The sequence below is a fragment of the Anabrus simplex genome, chromosome 2, assembly GCF_040414725.1.
Source record: "Anabrus simplex isolate iqAnaSimp1 chromosome 2, ASM4041472v1, whole genome shotgun sequence".
Classification (NCBI taxonomy): domain Eukaryota; kingdom Metazoa; phylum Arthropoda; class Insecta; order Orthoptera; family Tettigoniidae; genus Anabrus; species Anabrus simplex.
This window is the reverse complement of record NC_090266.1, coordinates 663,941,950-663,963,986: the sequence shown is the minus strand read 5'-3', so window position 1 is coordinate 663,963,986 and position 22,037 is coordinate 663,941,950. Positions and strand designations below refer to the sequence as shown.

The 22,037-nt window shown below is 36.6% G+C and overlaps 1 protein-coding gene across 2 annotated transcripts in view; it reads right to left on the bottom strand.

Annotated features, from left to right (window-relative positions):
* The window catches only part of dsh (Segment polarity protein dishevelled), a 357,971-nt gene that overhangs the window by 259,832 nt on the left and 76,102 nt on the right, over positions 1 to 22,037 (bottom strand). The window contains exon 5 of one of the 2 annotated variants that reach the window (XM_067141180.2): positions 10,055 to 10,123. The exons of the other annotated variant lie outside the window; for it this stretch is intronic. Coding sequence (XP_066997281.1) covers positions 10,055 to 10,123 — 69 coding nt within the window. The remainder of the gene's footprint in view (positions 1 to 10,054; positions 10,124 to 22,037) is intronic. 2 annotated transcript variants of the gene reach the window in all.

The following is a 22,037-nucleotide window of genomic DNA, read 5'->3' as shown; positions in this document are numbered from 1 at the left end:
GATTTAAAAATAGATTACAATGTAATAAAACAAAATAAGGCATTGCCTTTGAAGTGAAATCATATATTTCATGCAAATTTTATGTTTAAAAAAATACATAAGGACAGACTAAAACAGTGTCAATAGAATAAAAACATAGTTAACTATAAAATAAAATTTGAAAACAAATACAAAATTCACTTTAAAACACGATAAACCATGCCATTATTCCTCATAAATCTGATGTCTGCTGATTGCTCATCAACTCTTAAAATGAGGGAGATGGATCCAGGAAGTTTTAGACTACAGCACAGGTCAGCCATGTCCACGTACTCCGTAAAGAGATGTACTACGGTTAGAAGACCGCCGCAAGTGCACGCGGACGGGGGTGTTTCCACCGTTCAGTAAGTAGGAGTGTGCTACTATACCACGGGTGATCTGAAGACTACATAATACCACCACTTCTCTCCAAGAAACCCAAAAAGGGAGGGGGGTCCTTCCGTACCTTCGTAGTTGCTTTAATCGTCCTCAGCTTATTAGAAAGAGGAGTGGCCTGCCTCTCCCTCTCCCAACAGGACATTACCGAATATCTCAGCTGAGAATGAATATCACGGGCTGGAACCTTCTGAGGTAACAGGGACAGTGTGACCACCTCCTTAGCAGCCTGATCAGCTAACCCGTTTCCTGCCACACCCATATGGCTCAGAAGCAAAAAAAGTGATTCTGGTGCTAGCACTCCAACACCCAGCCAGCAGGTACTGGATCCGTTGCACCAGAGGGTGCCGAGGGAAAAATACATCACTTTTCTTCTGTCCTTCAACCATCTGTGTAAATAATTACCGAACCTGGATACTGGCCAAAAACTGACAGGAAGAGCCTCCGATTAATGGAGGAGTCCGTGTTCACCTTAGGCTAGGTGTGCAGATCATGAAATCATGATTTCAGGTTGTCGGATTAATCACTGATGTACTTTGCTTGGTCGTTGAACAAGACAGGAACTGAAAGTTCTGGAACGATCTGTAAATACTATCCAAGGTTATACCAACTGGCTGCATTGTTCATGAATAAACAGCATAAAGCCGACTCTTTGCAGTGTTGAATAAGCAGGGATACCTTGGGTGAATTGACATCTGTTGCAAATTTACTGCATACGACAGTAGTATTTTTTTTCCTCTTCATGTGTAAAGGCAGCACACCATATTCAGTGACCAGGCTAGCAATGGGGCTCATATGGAATGCTCCTGTTGCCAACCTAACTCCGCTTCAGTTTCACAAGGATGCTTTGCCTTGCTGATCCATATGCTGCCCTGCTATAGTCCAACCTGGATAAAATATGTGCCCTATAAAATTGTTTGAGCACTGTGTGGTCTCCCCCCACCCCCATAATGCCACTAAGAAACTTCAAAGTAGTCAAGTTTCATAGCGCATTTCACTTTTAACTCACGCATGTGTGGCTCCCACGATAATTTAATATTGTAAAGGAGCCCAACAAATTGGTACCTGTCAACTACAGGAAGAGCAATACCCCTTTAAAAAAAAAAAAAAAAAAAAAAAAGTTCAGGAAGGTGGGGGAGAGTGAAGTGACCAATAGAGGTCTTAGCAGTTGAAAACCGAAAGCCATGTTCTACGGTCCACTGTTCCACTCTCCTAATAGCTTGCTGTAATTGTCGTGCCTTGACTGACATATTTTGTGTGCTATAATGCAGAGTAAAATAGTCTATATACAGCAACTATATTACGGCTGAACCAGCAGTACATTTCAAGGTCATAAACTCACATTCTAACTTGTTCAATTTTATTGTTACCATATTATTCAGAATACACCACTCTCCTAAAAACTGTAATTCTGCCTACAGTAAGCAACTTTGCTGCTTCCCCAGTTCTGTGCTGTTTGGCTGAAAGATATCCGTAGTGTGCCTTGCCTCTCTCTTTCACCTCAGGAATACGAAAATAAACTAATTTGTTTGAGCCTCATAATGTTAGATACTGCTGGGTAGAAACTGTTTGCCAATTACCGTTCCTCCGCATAGCAACATTTCCCTTAAGCAACTCATTTACTGAAGTTAAGAGATCGATTTTCTGTGAAATATATGACTCGTCAGTAACTTCAAGTAGACGAGGATGTATTGCTTTTATTACATATAGCTAACATGGCCAAGTTAAGCACACCATTTAACAGTTGACTCCACGGTTATGTTCATTAGTTTGGTGCCGATATATTTTTTCCGCTGTCTGTGAAAAAAAACCTTTAATCAATTGTTTTTAAAATCAGCACATGCTGCCAGGAGTGATCAAAAGAAGATATCGCTATCAACAGCTGTTGCAGTATCTAGCCTCAGTAATTATTACATTTGTGTAAAGCTTTTGCCGATTCCAAAATTCCTTTCTGGAAGATCGAAAATCAAACGCTGAGAACTTTTTTTGGAAAAATATATTGGGGACTGAATAAGACGAGAAACACTGAAAAAACATATATATATATATATAGCCTATACACATGGCCATATGCTACGATAATGTAATCCAAAATATTCACAGAAAGGTTTGTGAAAAGAAAATACGGATTTCAATTGATGAAACAGCAGACATGGTGGGAAGGTAAATCATGAATGTTATCGGAGGAACAGTGGAAGTGAAAATAGAATGCCCAAATTATTTCAGTTCACATCTGAGCAGTTAGAAAAAGTAAATAATGCAAAAACTACTGCTCAGTCACCAGCTCTCTAAACTGATCTTTGGCAGACGGGTATTGGTCAGAGTGATATCCTACCATAGCCTATATGAAGAAAAGTGTGAAGGCTTTAAACATTTTCTTTCTGGAAATGGTCCACTTGACAAGCATAGCACATGGTTCACTATTGTTGCCCTCACAGTGAGAAACACTAGCCTGCAAAATATATTTTTCCTCCGGTAAAAGGTTTAATAAGTGATCTTACCTAACTTAGGTGTGCCGAGTACAAATCTGCTTTCCGTTTTTCTGCATCACGTAAGGTTCTTTCACAGAAGCCTCATCATTTATTTTAAAATAATGTTTTTGATCACATTTTAATGAATTTTGACACCCCATAAAGATCTGCAATAAAATGACTTATCACTTAGGATTTTTCACAACAGATGCATCATTTCCTTTAATATCATGTTTTGATCACATTCATTCATTCATTCATTATTTATTTACCATAAACCTTTACAGCATCTATGGAAGGTCAGGGGAAAAGGACAAGCCCCTAAATTTTGATACCCCTTAAAGATCTAAAAATATATATATAATAGGTGACCGTAAACGACTAGCCAGCAAAATAAGCTTTTTTCTGAGGTCTGAGAAGTTATATGTGATTGTCAATTTTAACACACTGAATTCAGTGCTGGAGTCCAGTTTCATAACAGTATAAAAAACTAATGTTATAAAACTTAGTTTTTACTTAATGAAGTGCACTGTAAAACAGAAGAAAAACACTTTATCTTTTCCTGAAAGGAGGGTTGTGTTGACTGATGTTTATAGCTGTTTTGTATAGTTTCCCCTCTTCAAGCACCAGCAGTATTCAGCCAACATCGCTACGTTCCACAGTCCCTAGTATCTTCTTCCAATTGGTGTTGGTGGAATCTTTCACCCGGCTCATCACTTAGGGCTCCAAAATTGTCAGGGAAATAGTCCAGATGATTGTTCAAGAAATGGAGTTTTAAACTCATGTTGCAGCCGAGAGCAACAAATTCTCTGAACATATTTTTCAGAACTGTCTTTTAGTTCAAGTCTTTTACATTTCCCAAAAACTTATCAATTACTCCTCTGAAAGCACATCATGCCCAACGTTCAGCATCATTCACAGTGCCCTAATATTTAGCGTCCTTTGTAAGGAGCCTAATCTGCAGTCCATCAAATACTCCCTCTTATCTTAGCTCCAGACAACAGCAAAAATATTTGATTTAAATACTCAAAGCACATACCATTTTTGTCCAATGCTTTTACAAATTGCTTGATTCCAAGTCTGATATGCAAAGAGGGAAGTAGTATTTGTATAGGATCAACCAGACTAGCACGGATTAAATTTCTCTCTCCAGGAGTTAAAATTCCCTCCTAGGCCATTCTTTTGTTCTCCAATGTTTATCTCTACTTCTGTTATCCCAATGACACAAAAAAAAAAAGCAAGGAAATTTTGTGTAGCCTGCTTGTTGGCCTAGCAAGATACCTGTTACCATTAGGTCTCCACACAACAGCCCCTGATGTTTCTGGTAGTTAATTTTTCTAGAATCAACTGAAAATTTTTTGTTTCTTCGAGAAAAACAGAATACCCAACGGGAATCGAAGGAAATTTGCTCCTGTTATATAGGAACACTGCTTTCAGGATTCCCTTTGATGCATTGATAAATAGAAGTCAGTCATTACTATCATAATTTTCACCATCAAACTCAAGAATTAAACCTGATATTTCACAGCAATAAACTTAGTTCTTTTCCATTTTGAAAGCCCTATGGAATTTTCCTCTCAGATCCTGTACCAACTAAAGACCACTCCTGGTCCCAGCATTTTATTTCATCTTTTCTTTCAATTTCAATCCCATAATCTCACGCTTTTCCTTGGCAAGACCTGAATCCTGCACGAAATCGTTCAGCTCAGCCTGAGTAAATAGTTATGATTTGTCTTCTGAAGTGAGTGAGGAGAAATCCTCATCCACCTCAAAACATTCTGTAGACTCAGATGAACTTGACTGCTCCACATCCTCTAGTTGCATTGTTGGCACTGAAACAGGAATATCTGGACTGTGTGCCACAGGCCATAGCCGATTCTAAGCCTTCGCAATATTTTGATTATAGATTTATTAACTTTGTTGTACCCGATACATTGCATAGACAGAAGTAGCAATTAACAATGATTTTTTGATTCACGCCGAATCACGGGAATTCTAAACGGCACGGATTTCTGTTTCTACTAAACCACCGTCAAAACATGAGCTTCAAAACACGTTTTAGATATAGTATAGTTTGTCTTGATCTCCAAACTTACCTTTATAATATGCAAGGTACACTTTCTTAATAAAGAGTGTAATATTGTGCTCCTGTCTCCATAACAAGTATGAACCACATACACAACGGAAATTGTTTGGGTTGTTCACATACTGCCTTCTTGGTGCTACAGAGACTGAAGCCATATTATATTAACATATTACTATACACAACACTAGGGAACACTTAAAAACCAGCAAATATTACACTCTGACAACAACGAGAAAAGAAAGCCAACAGAAGACTATGGTGGTACTATGCTAAGATACATTTATCACAGGACTGTGTTTATCTTTTCTTTCCTAACATTTTTATGAGCTAACACGTTTTACATATAATTTTACAAAGTTTATTCCACCTACTCAATACAGTAAAATAATTGCAATGCTATAAATACATTACAAAATGTTATCAAGGAACTAGTTTCGACCCTATGTGGGTCACCATCAGCCTAAATTAGATACACTTTTGATTTGCTGAAGTCCTAAGACAAAATTACATTGTGGAATAAAAGTTAAAAATTACAAGAGTGAACTGTGTATGTGATGCAGTAATATACATATAAAATGGTGGAGTGGATGAAATGTTGATAGATAAAATTGATCAATAAAAAATAAAAATTGTCAGTGTACATATGTTGCAATTAGACTGTGAGAACAGTATCACAATGATTTTGCACATTGATGACTAAAATTGCACATCAAAAGTATAAAATACCAGTCTGAATATGAAGTCCAGATGCTTCTACTGAATTCTATATTTCAAGTGAATCTTCAGGTAGAAAATTGAATGTTTGAGTGTTGAACATTGGCGCAGAGTCTTGCTTAAAGTCCAATATTTCTGATACAGAATATAAAAGTAGGCAAAACCGTGCGACTTCTTATAAAATAATGGATTCTTCCCGTGATAAGAGGAAAATTCTCAATCCAATCCAAGTTGGAACCAATAGAAACTGATGACGAAAAAAATCAGAATTAACGCAAGATTTTTTTAAAAGGAAAGAATATTTATAAAATCCTCCTATCAATACAATTCAAGTCAATTCAAGATGAAGCAAAGTCTATACATGTTTCAGCCTAATCTCAAGGCCATCTTCAGTAGTAAAACAATGATTACATAATATACAAACAAATTAAAAAACGTAATGATGTGAAGTAACAGTGATTATGATTAGCGAGTTAAAAACACATTGAGGTGCAAAGTCCTCTCGTCTAATAGATCTTGCTGACTGTTAAATAAAACACTATGCTGAGGAGTGTAGTGAGACCGTCAATACTACACTCCTCAGCATAGTGTTTTATTTAACAGTCAGCAAGATCTATTAGACGAGAGGACTTTGCACCTCAATGTGTTTTTAACTCACTAATCATGATCACTGTCACTCACTTCACATCATTACGTTTTTTAATTTGTTTGTATATTATGTAATCATTGTTTTACTACTGAAGATGGCCTTGAGATTAGGCTGAAACATGTATAGACTTTGCTTCATCTAACAGATGACTTGAATTGTATTGATAGGAGGATTTTATAAATATTTTCTTTTGTAAAGTGATAACCGTCAATACAGAATGAGATTCATAACTTGCAAGAAAAGAATGTCAAAAAACAAAGAAAAAGAGTGAATATTCACCTTGGCTTAAGGCGGGGCCGAAAGGTGGGTGAATGATGGTGATTGTATTGACGAAGGACCCTTAACTTAAAGATTTTTCATCCGCTAAATTGTTTTTCCTAAACAATTGTTTTTCTAATGTAAGATTATCATCATTTATTTTCTTTTTGAAAGCATGTATCTGCTTTTGTATGAGAATCGAATCCTTTGAGTTATTGTCGTAATGAGTAGTAAGGTGTGAATTACGGGAGTTAATTTTTTTTGGGGGGGGGGGGGTTAAGAAAGGAGTTTAATTTTCTTTTTACTTCAATTCTTACTTCGTCTTGTTTATCTGCTGGCAATTTGCTAATGGCTAATTCTGCTTCTACTGTTGTAGTAATGGCTGTGTTCAGAGTTAAAATTAGGCCAATTGTGTTTAGGGCCCTTGGCTAAAATGGAACTTTTGTCTTGATTCAATGGCACCTTGGACAAATTTATTTTGAAAGCCGCAGACGTGATCAGTACAGGCTCTTCCATAACGCCATGACTGTTCTCCTCTTCATCATTGGATGCACTGGAATTTTGTAGCACTTTTTGCAGAATCTAGCCATGACTGACATCCGTCATTACTTCTTGCCATCGTTCAGGTTCCATGTGCATTTCTAGTTGTTCTGGAACAATTTCTGAATTGGTTTCAGATTCTTTTTGAAACCCGCTTTATGGGAAGAGTTTGCAATTGAGGCAGTGAGTGAGAGAGTAGGCTATGCCGAGATTTTGTCAAAATTGAGTTATTGGTACCCTTCTGTAGGGCTTACATTCATCTTTCAGTGTGCAAAATATCAAAGACTTCAGCAGGCTCCTTCCTTTCTTTTTTGAAGAACATTTTCTGTGAATTACTCATCTCACGTTTATGCTGTGAGAGAGTGAGCTATGCCAAGCAGCTAGAAGCATTCAATGAGTGCGCTGTCTGTCGGCTATGCAAGCTGGCCAATCACTGCGCTTATTCTCAAACACGTGTTAGTTGAGTACAAAATGGCGGACGGTGAAGGAGAAGTAATAGTGAGTAGCTGTGAAAAACCTAAAAACGAGTTAGAAATGATAAGTGCAAAAGGGCTAAAGTGTGTAGAAACTTTGGATTAGAGTACACGTTAATGTGCCGGAAGGAGGCGAATCTGAACGCGAAGGATCATCATCATGTACCAGCTCAATAGTAATCACCTAATGTGAATCTCAGAGGTAAGCACGGTAATTAGAAGCATAAGTTAAGTAATGAAGATGAGAAATCAGTAATGTACCATATTAAGAAAAATTCCCTTGTATGTAAGTCACTAAGTAAGAAGGTTCAAAAAAAAAAATTCATTCGAGTTGTGAAATCAGTTGCAGAGATGTACGGTATACAAAGAAGAAAGAGATGATACTGACATGAAGAATGTTAGTTGTGGCAAATACAGGCCTATATTTAATACGAAATTTAATATCGGCGTCAAAATGCCTCACACAGATACAAGCAAAGTGTGTTACGAATGGCAAGCTAAAGAAGAAGATATACCTCTAGGGATACGGCTACATCAAGTAAGGGCAACTGCAGCATACAATCTTCTCTCTATATTTCAATCTGAATGCCTCGAAGAAAACTGTGACTACTGCTTGATGAAATGGCGTATGGCTTTTAGTGCCGGGAGTGTCCGAGGACATGTTCGGCTCACCAGGTGCAGATCTTTTGATTTGACTCCCGTGGGCGACCTGAGCGTCATGATGAAGATGAAATTATGAAAACGACACATACACCCGGCCTTCATGCCAGCGAATTTAACCAATGATGGTTAAAATTCCCGACCCCACCGAGAATCGAACCCGGGACCCCTGTGACCAAAGGCCAGCACGCTAACCATTTAGCCATGGAGCCGGACTGTTATAAAGGACTAAATGTTTTATAGCAACCAGGTAATGAAGGCAATTCTTGAGTAGGTACTGTTAGCGAACCTATAGGACGTATAGGTAGTAATGCAAGGTTATTTCGTTTGGTTGTTTGCGGGTGGAAAGGGCCTAAGGATCCGGTTAAATGATGGAATTACACCCTGTAAATAATTTTCCTAAAGAGTTTGAAATGTATGCTTTGAAATGGTGAACAATAGATTATATGTTAATAGGAATGTTTTTTCCCATTATTAGAGCAAACACAAAACTCTAAATATCTCAGTTCCACCCAACTCTGGCATAGCCCACTCTCTCACTCACTGCCTCAATTGTTTGCTAACATTCGAAGGTTGATGATTTCGGGATGAGGAATATTTCCGGTAGCCAAGTCTGGATGCCCACAGACAAGGAGGGTCAAGGCCATGCCAATCCATTGACAGTCGCAGAGATAAAGGTTATGTCTGTTAACAATAGCAACTACCCGACCACGACTAGGAAGCTATAATAAAAACAGAGAATTTTTGGGAATTATTTGAAGGCTTCAATTGTGAAAAAGTTACAAAAGTAACATGCAATAAAATTCTGAATTTGAATTATCCTAATTTATGTTTTGAAAATTCAAGTAATTTTTTTTTTTTTTTGCATTGATTACAATAGGAGTTTCAAGGGGAATAAAATTTATTCAAATTATACAATTTTTGAATAGAGTCTACTGTATTAGCAAGGACTAAATTATGATCAGTGCACAATTCAACGAGCTGACTTCCTCTTTCATTCCTTTGTCCCAATCTCAATTCTCTTACTGCATTACCTTCTCTTCCTTGGCCTACCACTGCATTCCAGTCTCCCGTCACAATTACATTCTAGTCACCTATTACTGTTGTATTAAATCTATCTCCTCATACATTCTTTTCATCCACTCAACTAGTAGGCATATAGACCAGCTCTATTGCAGTAGATATTGGCTTGGTCTCTATCTTGACAACAATAGTCCTTCCACTAAGCTGGTCGAAGTAGCTCACCCGCGCCCTATTTTCTTATTCATTATAAGACCAACTCCTGCATTTGTCCTGTTTGATTTTGTGTTGATAATTCAGTAGTTGCCTGACCAAAAATCCTGCTCTTCTTGCCAACGTACTTCACTTATATCAACTACATCTAACATTAGTCTATCCATTTTCCTTTTCAGATTCTCCAGCATATCACAATAATTCAAAATTCTAATATTCCATGCTCCAACTCGCAGAACGTTAGTATCCATCTTCCTGATGATTGTTATACTTAATTATTAAATAAATATATCGTGGTAAGGACTGAAACCTGTAATACAAGAACTACAGCTTTTCAATGAAACAATATCTAACCTGGTTCATGTGCTAACCTAGAAATATGACAAAAATACTTAACACATTTTCAAATATTCAACAGGTCTGTTTCAAAACATCAATTGCCAATTAATAAAAGTACCTTTCTTATGATGATTCCAACCACATACCAAAGGGTGTAATTAGGCAGCATTAACACTATACATTTACACTGCTTAAAGCAGGAAACCATACAACTTACCATTATATTTACTGTATTTTTCGAACTTGTCTCCATGATGCCTAGACCCCTTGTGTAAATTATGATGTCCTAAAATAATAAAAGAAAAAAAAAATAATAGCAGAACTCAACATATAAATATATGGTGCTGGGAATGTAACTGCAAATAAAAGTGAGGAAGCTATTTAGGAGGGAATTATTGTAGGTACACGAACACTAATTAAAATATTTAAATAGTTAACTTAAACACAATTTTTAAAACATAATCAAGCAGTCTAATCACATTAAAACGCATGCCCGCCTTCCACAAAAACAGGGTTAAGCATGGTGAAAAGAATTTCCCTTAAATGTGTTTCTGCATGTAAAGTGAAACACTAAATGCGAAGTCTTAATTCCAATATATGAAGGCAACTCAATTAACATAAGAATTCTAATTAACATTATGCATTTCTTGAATTATAATCAGTACCCTGCAATTCTGTACAACATGGAGACAGTTCAGGAAACTATATTTTATATAGATCTAATTGCTCAGGTAAGAAAGCTAACAAGAGCAAAATATACATGCATAGAAAACAGATGGAGAGCAGCAACTTCCCAAGTAAGTACACTTGGGTAGAGTACACACAAAAGAAACAAGAGTGCAAAATGTTCAGCAGCAGTCATCGGCACTAAAGGATACAGTAAGAATGATTGAAAAATAGACTTCACTATGAGGTAAAGGGAGGGGATGGTGAAAAGAATTTCCCTTAAATGTGTTTCTGCATGTAAGGTGAAACATTAAATGTGAAGTCTTAATTCCAATATATGAAGGCTTTCCTAGACTTAAGCATCTGTTGAATGTCCAACTTCGGAATCACTGAGGGCAGGAAGGTGGAGTTAGGATAAATGTTCAAGGACTTTAACAGTTAAATATTCATCAAATTTGGTTTGATGGAGCCAAATGTGAATGGGGAGAAGAAAGTGATGTAATCTATGATGGGTTACAGATTAGTAAGGGTGAGCTGCACAATGTCTGAGATGAAGGTCGCCTAATTTTGCTTCTGTACCATAATTTTAAACTTCATCAACGAGAATGTTTATATATATCTTCCATGCCAGGGAGTAAGAGTATCAGTCACATTCTACCGGGTCCTCTTAGTACAAGTCACTGATTTATTTTCAACAGTTAGCAGAAGAAAACTTATTAAAAAATGAAAATGCAATTTTTTGAAATATGTTGATGCAGGCTTAATTCATTTAAAACCCTATACAATTAATACTGTCTCTGTTTTTAAAACTTCAAACCAATGACCTGAATTGCAGCTACTTTTGTCAAAAGTACTCTAGTACTTTTACTCCTTAGCTCTGGTACCAATGATATAAGCAGAACCAAAGAGGCTTAACGTTTTACGAGCTTGACACTTCAAGTTCCGAAAGCCTGTTTCGTTGAGCTGTTCATAATATTCTAACAACAAAGTGAGAAATAACTCTTAGGTTCAGGCTATTATAAAGAGAGAAGTTCCAACTGAATGCCTTAATGGAGGAATGTTCATATCACAGGAGGAAGCAGTGGAATATATTCTGATATCCATATCAATGATCAGTTTGGATTCAGCAGAAATGAAGGAACACATGAAGCAACCCAGACTTCATGTCTGATCTTCGAGGATTGAATTAAGGAAGACAAGCCCACGTTCATGGCATTCGTAAATCAAGAAAAGGCATTCAATAATGTTGACTGGACCAAGCTTTATGAGATTCTGAAGGTGACTGGGATCGGATACTGAGAAAGATAAATTATCTACAATCTGTACAAGAATCGAGGGCTTTGAAAAAGAAGTAGCAATCCAGAAAGGAGTGAAGCAAGGCTGCAGCCTGTCCCCTTTCTTTTCAATGTTTATATAGAACCGGCTGTATAGGAAATCAAAGAGGAATCACAATTCAAGGAGAGGAAATCAAAACGCGGAGGTTTTCTAATATAGTTATTTTATCCGAGCCTGCAGAAAGCTTGGAGAAATTGTTAAATGATATGAACAGATCCTTGGAGAAGGAGTACAAGATGAAACTAACAAGTCCAAATCAAAAAAGTAATGGAGTGCTGTTGAACGAAGTCCAGTAATGCAGGAAATATTGGATTAGGAAATGAAGTCTGAAAGGAAGAAGATGAATATTGTTACTTAGGTAGTAAAATAACTAACAATGGCAGATGTAAGTAGGACATAAAATGCAGACTAGCAAAACAAAACAAGGCCTTTCTTAAGAAAACAAATTTGCTCACTTTGAACACTGATATAGGAATTACAAAGATGATTTTGAAGACTTTTGCCTGGTGTGTGGCACTGTATGGAAGTGAAACATGGATGATAACTGTATGGAAGAGAAACATGGATGACAACTATCTCAGAAAGAAAGAGAATTGAATAAAGCTTTTGAAATGCTGTGTTACAGAAGAATGCTAAAGGTGAGATAGGTAGGTAGAATCACTAATGAAGGGATGCTGAATCAAATTGGTGAGAGGAGATCAATTTGGCTATATCTGTCTAGTGGGGGAGAGAGAATAATAGTACAAATCTTGAGATACCCAGGACTTGTTCAGCTGGTTTCTGGTAGAAGTGTAGGCATCAAAAGTGGTAGGAGTAGATCAAGGTATGAATGTGACAAGGAGATTAGAGCAGATGTAGGATGGAGTAGTTATGTAGAAATGAAAAAGTTTGCACAGGACAGGGTGGCATCGACGGCTGCGTCAAACCAGACTATTGACTGATGACCCAACTTTATTAACAACAACCCTATCCAACCAAAATAAGTCTGCAAATAGGATCCCCTGAGGGAAAAACCAACCCTGGAGGGTAAACTGATGAAGAAAGATAATTTTTGTATCATAAAAATTAGTAAACAGCCAAATAACATTGGAAATTCAATAAAAGTTCATGCAAATACACATATTTTTTCACAATATTACCTTTGAATTGTAATATATATTGAAAGAATATGACCAATGTTGAAATAAAAAATGAGCGGGACTCGATCTAGAGATTACTGAACTCCAACGCTAATCCCTCAACCGCCACTATCTCGTGCTTGCAACACACCGGTACATATTCGGCGCGAAAAGTTCTATTTCGATTTTATGGAGAACACTTAAATAGTACGCCTTACTACCTGCACATTATGTTGTCCTGATGGACTACTAAAAGTGTACAAAGTTTGAAGAAATCCGTGATCCAAACATCGTGGCCTCCCCTTGTAAGAGTACTGTACCTGTACTCAATCTGTGCTTATCAAATTTGAGTCTATATTTCCTCTGCTTGTTGTGTTTTGTCGATTATGCAAAGTATATCAGATAACTGTGCTATTAGTTTGATTTCTAATCCCATTTTTAGAAGGTGGTATTCATGTTTTTAGAATATTTAAATGTATTTAAATAGATGTTTTTACTAATAGCCTATATCTGCTTCATTCATACCATCCCTGACCCAGTCAATGACTGGAAAACAGGTTGCAGGTTTTCATTTTCAAATAGATGTTTACAGAAATTTGTACCACATGACACGAAAACCGTCTGATGCTTGGCAGTTCTTTGAAATTACTGATGTTAAAAATGTGATTTCTAGAGGTACTCAGTAATGAAATTGGCCAAAACTTATCTACTTTCCAAAACCTCGACAAAAATTAGTAATTTTTCTTGCCATCCATCAAATAACTATCAGATGATAATTTCAGTATGTTGTTTTTTCCAATATGAAAACTCTGAAAACTTACAAATATAAAACACGAACAATTATGTTTCATGTAAATTTAATACATGTTACAAATATTGTATCAATAAAAAGCGAGTGATGTTCAACAAAGTAAAAATGTGAAGGTGACAGAACAATTGTTGAGAGTCGAAAAGATGAACTAGTCATTTTGAAGCAACAGAGTTTGGTGTTCTGACAATATGGGACTTGATAGCTAACAAATACAATGCAATGGATTAGGAGCAAGTCTCTAGTTCATATGGATTTTCTGATAGGAAAACATTGAAAGAATTAGCTTGAATAGTTTCATCTTGAATTAATACCTGCTGCTACTTACAACCTTTTCATATTTACTATCAGGTATTTATTTATTGTGCATCTGGTGCATCTGACAAACTTTCGTTCAAGCACAAGTATTTTTGAATAAGTGCCTTACCATAGACACTTTAGAATATTTTAGGTGTGTTTATTAAAAACAAAGTGTTTAACAGCACCATAGACGCGAATTTTAATGAAGTTATTATTTTCTCACAAATGCCTGAAGATTGTTACAAACACGAACTTTTAATCACGCCACCTAATTTTATCAAAAAGAATTTTACCATAGACGCTTTTAAATGTTTAAAATATATTTTTCATCATTTGAGTTTTTTAAACACAATTGTAAACGATACTGTAATTTAAGTATCATTCACATAAATCTCCTTACCCCCAAGCCCCCCCCATCTTCCAATTCATTTAAAGCATCTGTAACAATAGTTTTTGGATTCCCATGGGATATAGTTATAAGATCCAATGTGCTTGCTTTTAAATGTTATCATCTAAGATTTTTTATATATAGCTGAAGATGACCACTAAGTGGTCGAAACATGTACTGTGTTTGTTAATGTATTTTTAAGTTTGCCAAAGGGAAAAGAAATAAAGTATTGATTAGGTGGCTTTTTAGATTAATTAGTTGATTAAACTCATCAATACGGCCATGAAGTGGACAGCTTGCAATTTGAAGAAAATGTTCGACATTTGAAGAAACTTCTATTACATGATTGTAGAACAGCAATTACCTGTGAAGCAGGGATGAACAATGAGGGAGTAAGGGATGAAGAGTTCATGAGGATTCAAATGTTATAACAATTTATTCTAGAATCAGATGGAACTTAAAGGGACATTAAAAAAAAAAAAAAAAATTAGCTGTAAAAAAAAAAAGGAAAAGAATACAGTTTTTAAAAATGAATTAAACACCATAAAGTTAATTTTAGTACATTAAAATAAAAAATATAAATCACTCATTCGTTTCAATAAATGGTTCTGTTCATTAGCATGGATAATTGAAACTCAAGGGCCAGTCACACAAGGGTAATAGGGAGGTACATTCAGGGAAACGGGATGGTCTAGGGAGCGGTGATAAGGGAACAGGGAACTGGAAATCTAGGGATGACATAAAATTGTTAGTGTTGAACTGTAGAAGTATTGTAAAGAAAGGAATAGAATTAAGTAATTTAATAGATATATATTTACCAGATATTGTAATAGGAGTTGAATCATGGCTGAGAAATGATATAATGGATGCAGAAGTTTTCTCACGGCACTGGAGTGTGTATCGTAGAGATAGGATAGGAAGGGTGGGAGGGGTAGTGTTCATTCTGGTGAAAGAAGAATTTGTAAGCTACAAAAAAGTTAAAGATGAGACACATGAAATTCTAGGTGTAAGGCTCATTTCTAAAGATAATAGGCAACTTGATATATTTCGAGTGTAGAGATCGGGAAAGGGAAGCACTGACGCGGATTCGGAATTATTTGATAGGTTAGTCAGCTATGTGGGAAACAACATGGAAAAAAATGTGATTGTAGCGGGAGATCTGAATTTGCCAGATGTCAATTGGGAAGGAAATGCGAACGACAGGAAGCATGACCAACAAATGACAAATAAGTTAATATGGGAAGGACAGCTGATTCAGAAAGTGATGGAACCAACCAGAGGGAAAAATATCCTGGATGTGGTGCTGATAAAACCAGATGAGCTCTATAGGGAAACTGAAGTAATAGATGGTATTAGTGATCATGAAGCCGTTTTTGTGGTAGTTAAAAATAAATGTGATAGAAAGGAAGGTCTTAAAAGTTGGACTATTAGGCAGTACCATATGGCTGATAAGGCAGGCATGAGGCAGTTTCTAAAAAGTAACTATGATCGGTGGAAAACGGTAAATAAAAATGTAAACAGACTCTGGGATGGGTTTAAAGAAATTGTTGAGGAATGCGAAAACAGGTTTGTACCTTTAAGGGTGGTAAGGAATGGTACAGACCCACCTTATCATAATAGAGAAATAAAGAGACTAAGAAGGAGGTACAGACTGGAAAGAAATAGAGTTAGAAATGGCTGTGGAAGTAAGGAGAAACTGAAGGAACTTACTAGAAAATTGAATCTAGCAAAGAAGGCAGCTGAGGATAAGATGATGGCAAGCATAATTGGCAGTCATACAAATTTTAGTGAAAAATGGAAGGGTGTGCTTAGGTATTTTAAGGCAGAAACAGGTTCCAAGAAGGACATTCCAGGAATAATTAATGAACAAGGGGAGAGTGTATGTGAGGAACTTCAAAAGGCAGAAGTATTCAGTCAGCAGTATGTAAAGATTGTTGGTTGCAAGGATAATGTCGAGATAGAGGAGGAGACTAAGGCCAAAGAAGTAATAAAATTTACATTAGATAACAATGACATTTACAATAAGATACAAAAGTTGAAAACTAGAAAAGCGGCTGGAATTGATCAGATTTCTGGGGATATACTAAAGACAATGGGTTGGGATATAGTACCATATCTGAAGTACTTATTTGATTATTGTTTGGTCGGAGGAGCTATACCAGATGAATGGAGAGTTGCTACAGTAAGCCGTGTGTATAAAGGAAAGGGTGATAGACATAAAGCTGAAAATTACAGACCAGTAAGTTTGAAATGCATTGTATGTAAGGTTTGGGAAGGCATTCTTTCTGATTATATTAGATATGTTTGTGAAATTAATAACTGGTTCGATAGAAGGCAGTTCGGTTTTAGGAAAGGTTATTCCACTGAAGCTCAACTTGTAGGATTCCAGGAAGATATAGCAGATATCTTGGATTCTGGAGGTCAAATGGACTGTATCGCAATTGACCTGTCTAATGCATTTGATACAGTGGATCATGGGAGACTGCTGGCAAAAATGAGTGCAATTGGACTAGACAAAAGAGTGACTGAATGGGTTGCTATATTTCTAGAAAATAGATCTCAGAGAATTAGAGTAGGTGAAGCCTTATCTGACCCTGTAATAATTAAGAGGGGAATTCCTCAAGGCAGTATTATCGGACCTTTATGTTTTCTTATATATATAAATGATATGAGTAAAGGTGTGGAATCTGAGGTAAGGCTTTTCGTGGATGATGTTATTCTCTATAGAGTGATAAATAAGTTACACGATTGTGAGCAACTGCAACGTGACCTCGAAAATGTTGTGAGATGGACAGCAGGCAAGGGTACGTTGATAAACGGGGTTAAAAGTCAGGTTGTGAGTTTCACAAATAGGAAAAGTCCTCTCAGTTTTAATTACCGCGTTGATGGGGTGAAAGTTCCTTTTGGGGATCATTGTAAGTATCTAGGTGTTAATATAAGGAAAGATCTTCATTGGGGTAATCACATAAATGGGATTGTAAATAAAGGGTACAGATCTCTGCACATGGTTATGAGGGTGTTTAGGGGTTGTAGTAAGGTTGTAAAGGAGAGGGCATATAAGTCTCCAACTAGAGTATGGTTCCAGTGTATGGGACCCTCACCAGGATTACCTGATTCAAGAACTGGAAAAAATCCAAAGAAAGGCAGCTCGATTTGTTCTGGGTGATTTCCGACAAAAGAGTAGCGTTACAAAAATGTTGCAAAGTTTGGGTCGGGAAGAATTGAGAGAAAGAAGAAGAGCTGTTCGACTAAGTGGTATGTTCCGAGCTGTCAGCGGAGAGATGGCGTGGAATAACATTAGTAGACGAATAAGTTTGAGTGGCGTTTATAAAAGTAGGAAAGATCACAATATGAAGATAAAGTTGGAATTCAAGAGGACAAACTGGGGCAAATATTTATTTATAGGAAGGTGAGTTAGGGATTGGAATAACTTACCAAGGGAGACGTTCAATAAATTTCCAATTTCTCTGAAATCATTTAGGAAAAGGCTAGGAAAACAACAGACAAGGAATCTGCCACCTCGGCGACTGCCCTAAATGCACATCAGTTTTGATTGATTGATATTGATATTTACACGTTCGCAATTTCCGAATACTACTAAGTAGCGGCTACTTCGTAGCTTGTAACAGTGAGGCTATTCTCAAGTCACACATATGCTCTACTTTTCCATGTTACTTGTGCTCTTTGGAACTAATAGAACTAAACTAATAGAAGAGGACATCGATAGAAATTAAGCGGAATGTTTTGAGAAGGATGTTTACTGCTGTTAGCTATCCGTGTGAAGTCATGATGAAGATGGTGAAAGAAAAGAAGAAACAGAAATGAGTAATAAAGTGGATAAGTACGGGGATGAACTGGGTGTTTCTGACATTCTACTGAAGAAACGAGTTTGAAGATCCAAAGGCATATTTAAATATTTTAAGACTGCTTTTGCCTCCTTTCGAAAAATTATTGGAGTTAATTTCACATAATTGTCAGTAGTCGTATCCCACAAACATTCAAATTCTTGGTAACACTCCAGGAATACAACTATTTTGTCACTGCGGCAATATTCTGCCATATTTGAGCAGTATTCAAAAATCACAACAGCGGCACACAAAATGAAACTGATTGCACGTGGTGGTGACAAGCGACTAAAGTTCCGTTTACGAGTTTTGACTTGGCAGTTAACCAGAAGTCAGACACTGGTGTCAAATTGTTACGAGTACAAACTGATTCACAACACACACTACAAACGGAAATGTATATACTTGAAAATAAATCCAGAATCAATTATTCTTTGTAGCAACGTGCATAACTCACATAAGATTAACAATAATACACAACATATTTAGGATAATGCTGTAAGATAAAAACAGATCAATGCTCGAATAGATAAAACTCAAGAAAATGAAATTTCTACTCACCATCTAGAACAGTTCGCGATGCTAATAGATTCAATTTCTCCTAAGGGAGGAAAAAATCCTACAAAGTGAATACACCATTTCTGAGCGACTATGGGCATTGTCATCGTTTGTCGAGGTTTCATTCTCGCTTGACCATAACGAGATTATAACGTCTTCAACATAATCGTCTGTGATACTTTTCCCCTCTCAAGCTTCACTTTCATCGGATTATCTCACAACCTGCACTCTTACATGGCCCACGGCTTCCCATAGAACTCCTTCAACTTCCAAAACTATAGTTATTTGCAGTTGGGCCCAAATAATTCTATGGCATTAAAATGGCAATATGCTGGAAGGCGAACAACTTTATGCCCATGCCTCCTGGCTATTTCATCCACCACATAAACTAGGCACTAGAGCTTGTTTTGTTTCACAAGATGCACGAGATCCCCTCCTCATGTTATCGCGATCCAAAATATTGTGCTCCTTGGACCACTCAATCAACTCATTATTTCTAGAATCCAGTGTTGGTGCTTTGTCAAGAATGACCAAGTGAACTTGACAAAGGCTGCGAAAAGAACGGAGCAAGAACACACAGCTGATAGCACATGGTTACAGAAAACAACAGATCGACAACACTGGTAACTGGAACTAAACTCTAATGTGCTCTGTCGGAGCGATCAGCTGCCTATGTTAGGCTGTTTATTAATTCTCTTAGCCTCCACCCAAAGGACTGAACTATAGAGTAGCGTGGGCTGTCACACCATACAATTACTGCATAACCCGACGGAAGCTACTTATCACGTGGTAAGCAATGGGCTGGTAGCACTACTGAAGTTGGGCATGTTCTACTTCACAAGCAGCTACTAATTAACTTGCGCGCTACTTTGAGTAGCGCCTACTGCAAGAAGCAAGGCTGTTCACACCAGGCTATTATTGCGCTGCTGCTTCTTGTAAGTCAATGAAGTGTGACTGGCCCTTTACTGCATGGATGACTATTAGACAATGTGATTAATATGCACATTCAAATGTTACACTTATTCAGTGTCAGCAACAGTATGGTTAAAATCAGACAAATATGCTGAAATTACATAGAACAGATTTAGGAGGCTCAACAATTCTGTATTAATTTTGTAGAATGAAAATCTTGTTTAATGTTCTCCATGAAATAGCCTTAAGACTCAAAAATCTGTGATTACTAAGAACCCTTGTTCTTGCTCCAACCTGTCCCATGCTAAACAGAATTATCATAAAGAAAATAACAAACCAATTTTCATTGTTCAATCCAGATGCTTTGTTAGAGGGCATTCTTTAAGCTGCAGGACTATCCAATTTTAAGCAAGCAAGAAGCAACCTCGAATGTAGCTTATACCCATACAAAGTACTGATCAGAAACAACCATCTCGAAAGTTTGCGAATAACTTGCACAAGCTAAATAAGTAACAGTAAATAAAGTACGGTACAGTAAAATTTAAAGAGGCAAATATGTAACTGATTTACGCTGTACATACTAGCTAGCCACCCATATTTATCCATCTAATAAGGAATTCAACATTTTCGAAAAGTGATTAAACATATCACTTCATATGGCAAAACTAAAAATTAATGTATTTTCAACGACCTAGAAGATTACTAATTCATATTTTGCAACAACGAAATATATCAATTTTAACTGCTTGGTAAGACAGAAACCTGCAAAGAGCTGTACACTTAACATGACGTTTTGTATTTTCATCTGAAGAAACGGGAATTGGGAACAAGTTTCTTATATACAAATGGAGAAACTGGGGACTGTTCAAAGAACAAACTTTGCAATCTTTCACTTTGCACCTCTCAGTTCAAATTTTGTTCCACCATCAGATTTCAGATTTGTCTTGCAAAGTGAAAAGTGAAAAATTAGGAATCTTCACTTTTCAAGCCTGTTATGTTCCTCCAGCAGTACAGAAATGCAAAATGCAAATAAATAAAGTGAAAAGTTTTCATAAATCTTGCAAAGAGTAGATTCCCTTTTCAGCTGTTAATTAACAAGTACCTATACTAATTTCTTGGCACAGAATTTCGTTTAGTTATATAAACATGTTACGACGAGAGCTTTTATTACTATCAAGTGAGGATAGTGATGAATCCAACAAGAGGATGTACAAAGACAGAATTAATTTTCACAACCTCACTTCGATGGAATTTCGCTAGTGTTTTTGAATTACCCGAATAAAAGCTGACTGTATTCTTTAACCTTTTAAGTGCTGAGTTACCAGTTGACTGTTTGCTACCTCAGGCCTGAGTTTTTTCATTCGCATGTAAAAAAATTTGGAGAAGCCTCAATTTTTAACTTATCAGTGGGGTGATTAGCTTAAAATGTTTATAAATGTTGGTTGTTTATAAATCTAAATGCAAATGGAAAATCCTACACTTATGTTCAATATTATTTTGAGAGAAAACAAAATTACACTTATGTGCCCATGAGTGCATTATCTTTATACAAAGTAAAGAGTCCAAAATAATATTTCCTAAAAGCTGTAGGCAACTAATACATGTAACTTCTTAGAAGTATATAAGTTGATATTTTAAAATACTTTCCAAACCTGGAATGTGGTGATAGTTAAATGTTTTCTACTGGTTGTTTGTGATGCCGATTTTTTCAACTATCTGCACCAACTCCACTGGCACAAAAGTTTCTAAAAAAATCAATGATTTTCAGGTTGTCATCAAGCACTACTTGGCCATCAGAGCCTGTCACAGTTACCTGAAACTCAGGTGAAGAAAAGTAATCCACCCGCCACGAAATTAGCGATAATATAGCTTTTGTACTCACAGTGTTTTTCTTCTTTCGTTTAGAAGGAGGTTCTATTTCTCTCTCATATACAATATTTTCGGCACTCTCTTTATCACTCACACTTTTAAAGTCACTTAACAATTCCTTAAAATGATTATCTCCATCATCACTTTCCGCTGTGGTTAATAACTGAAAGATTCTGTGATCTCAAATAACATCGCTGCAAGAGCAACTAAATTGTTGTTCCGCCATGTTTGTTTACATCGCAGATGAACTTCACAGACGTCTACAAAAAGCTCTAAGTTACTTCTCGAAGCTATAATCTCTGATCAGTTAGTTCTACATAATGCACAACAGATGGCAGAACATGTCAGAGATCAAATTCGGACTCGAAAGTGAACCGGGAAACTCAAAAAAATTAAAATTC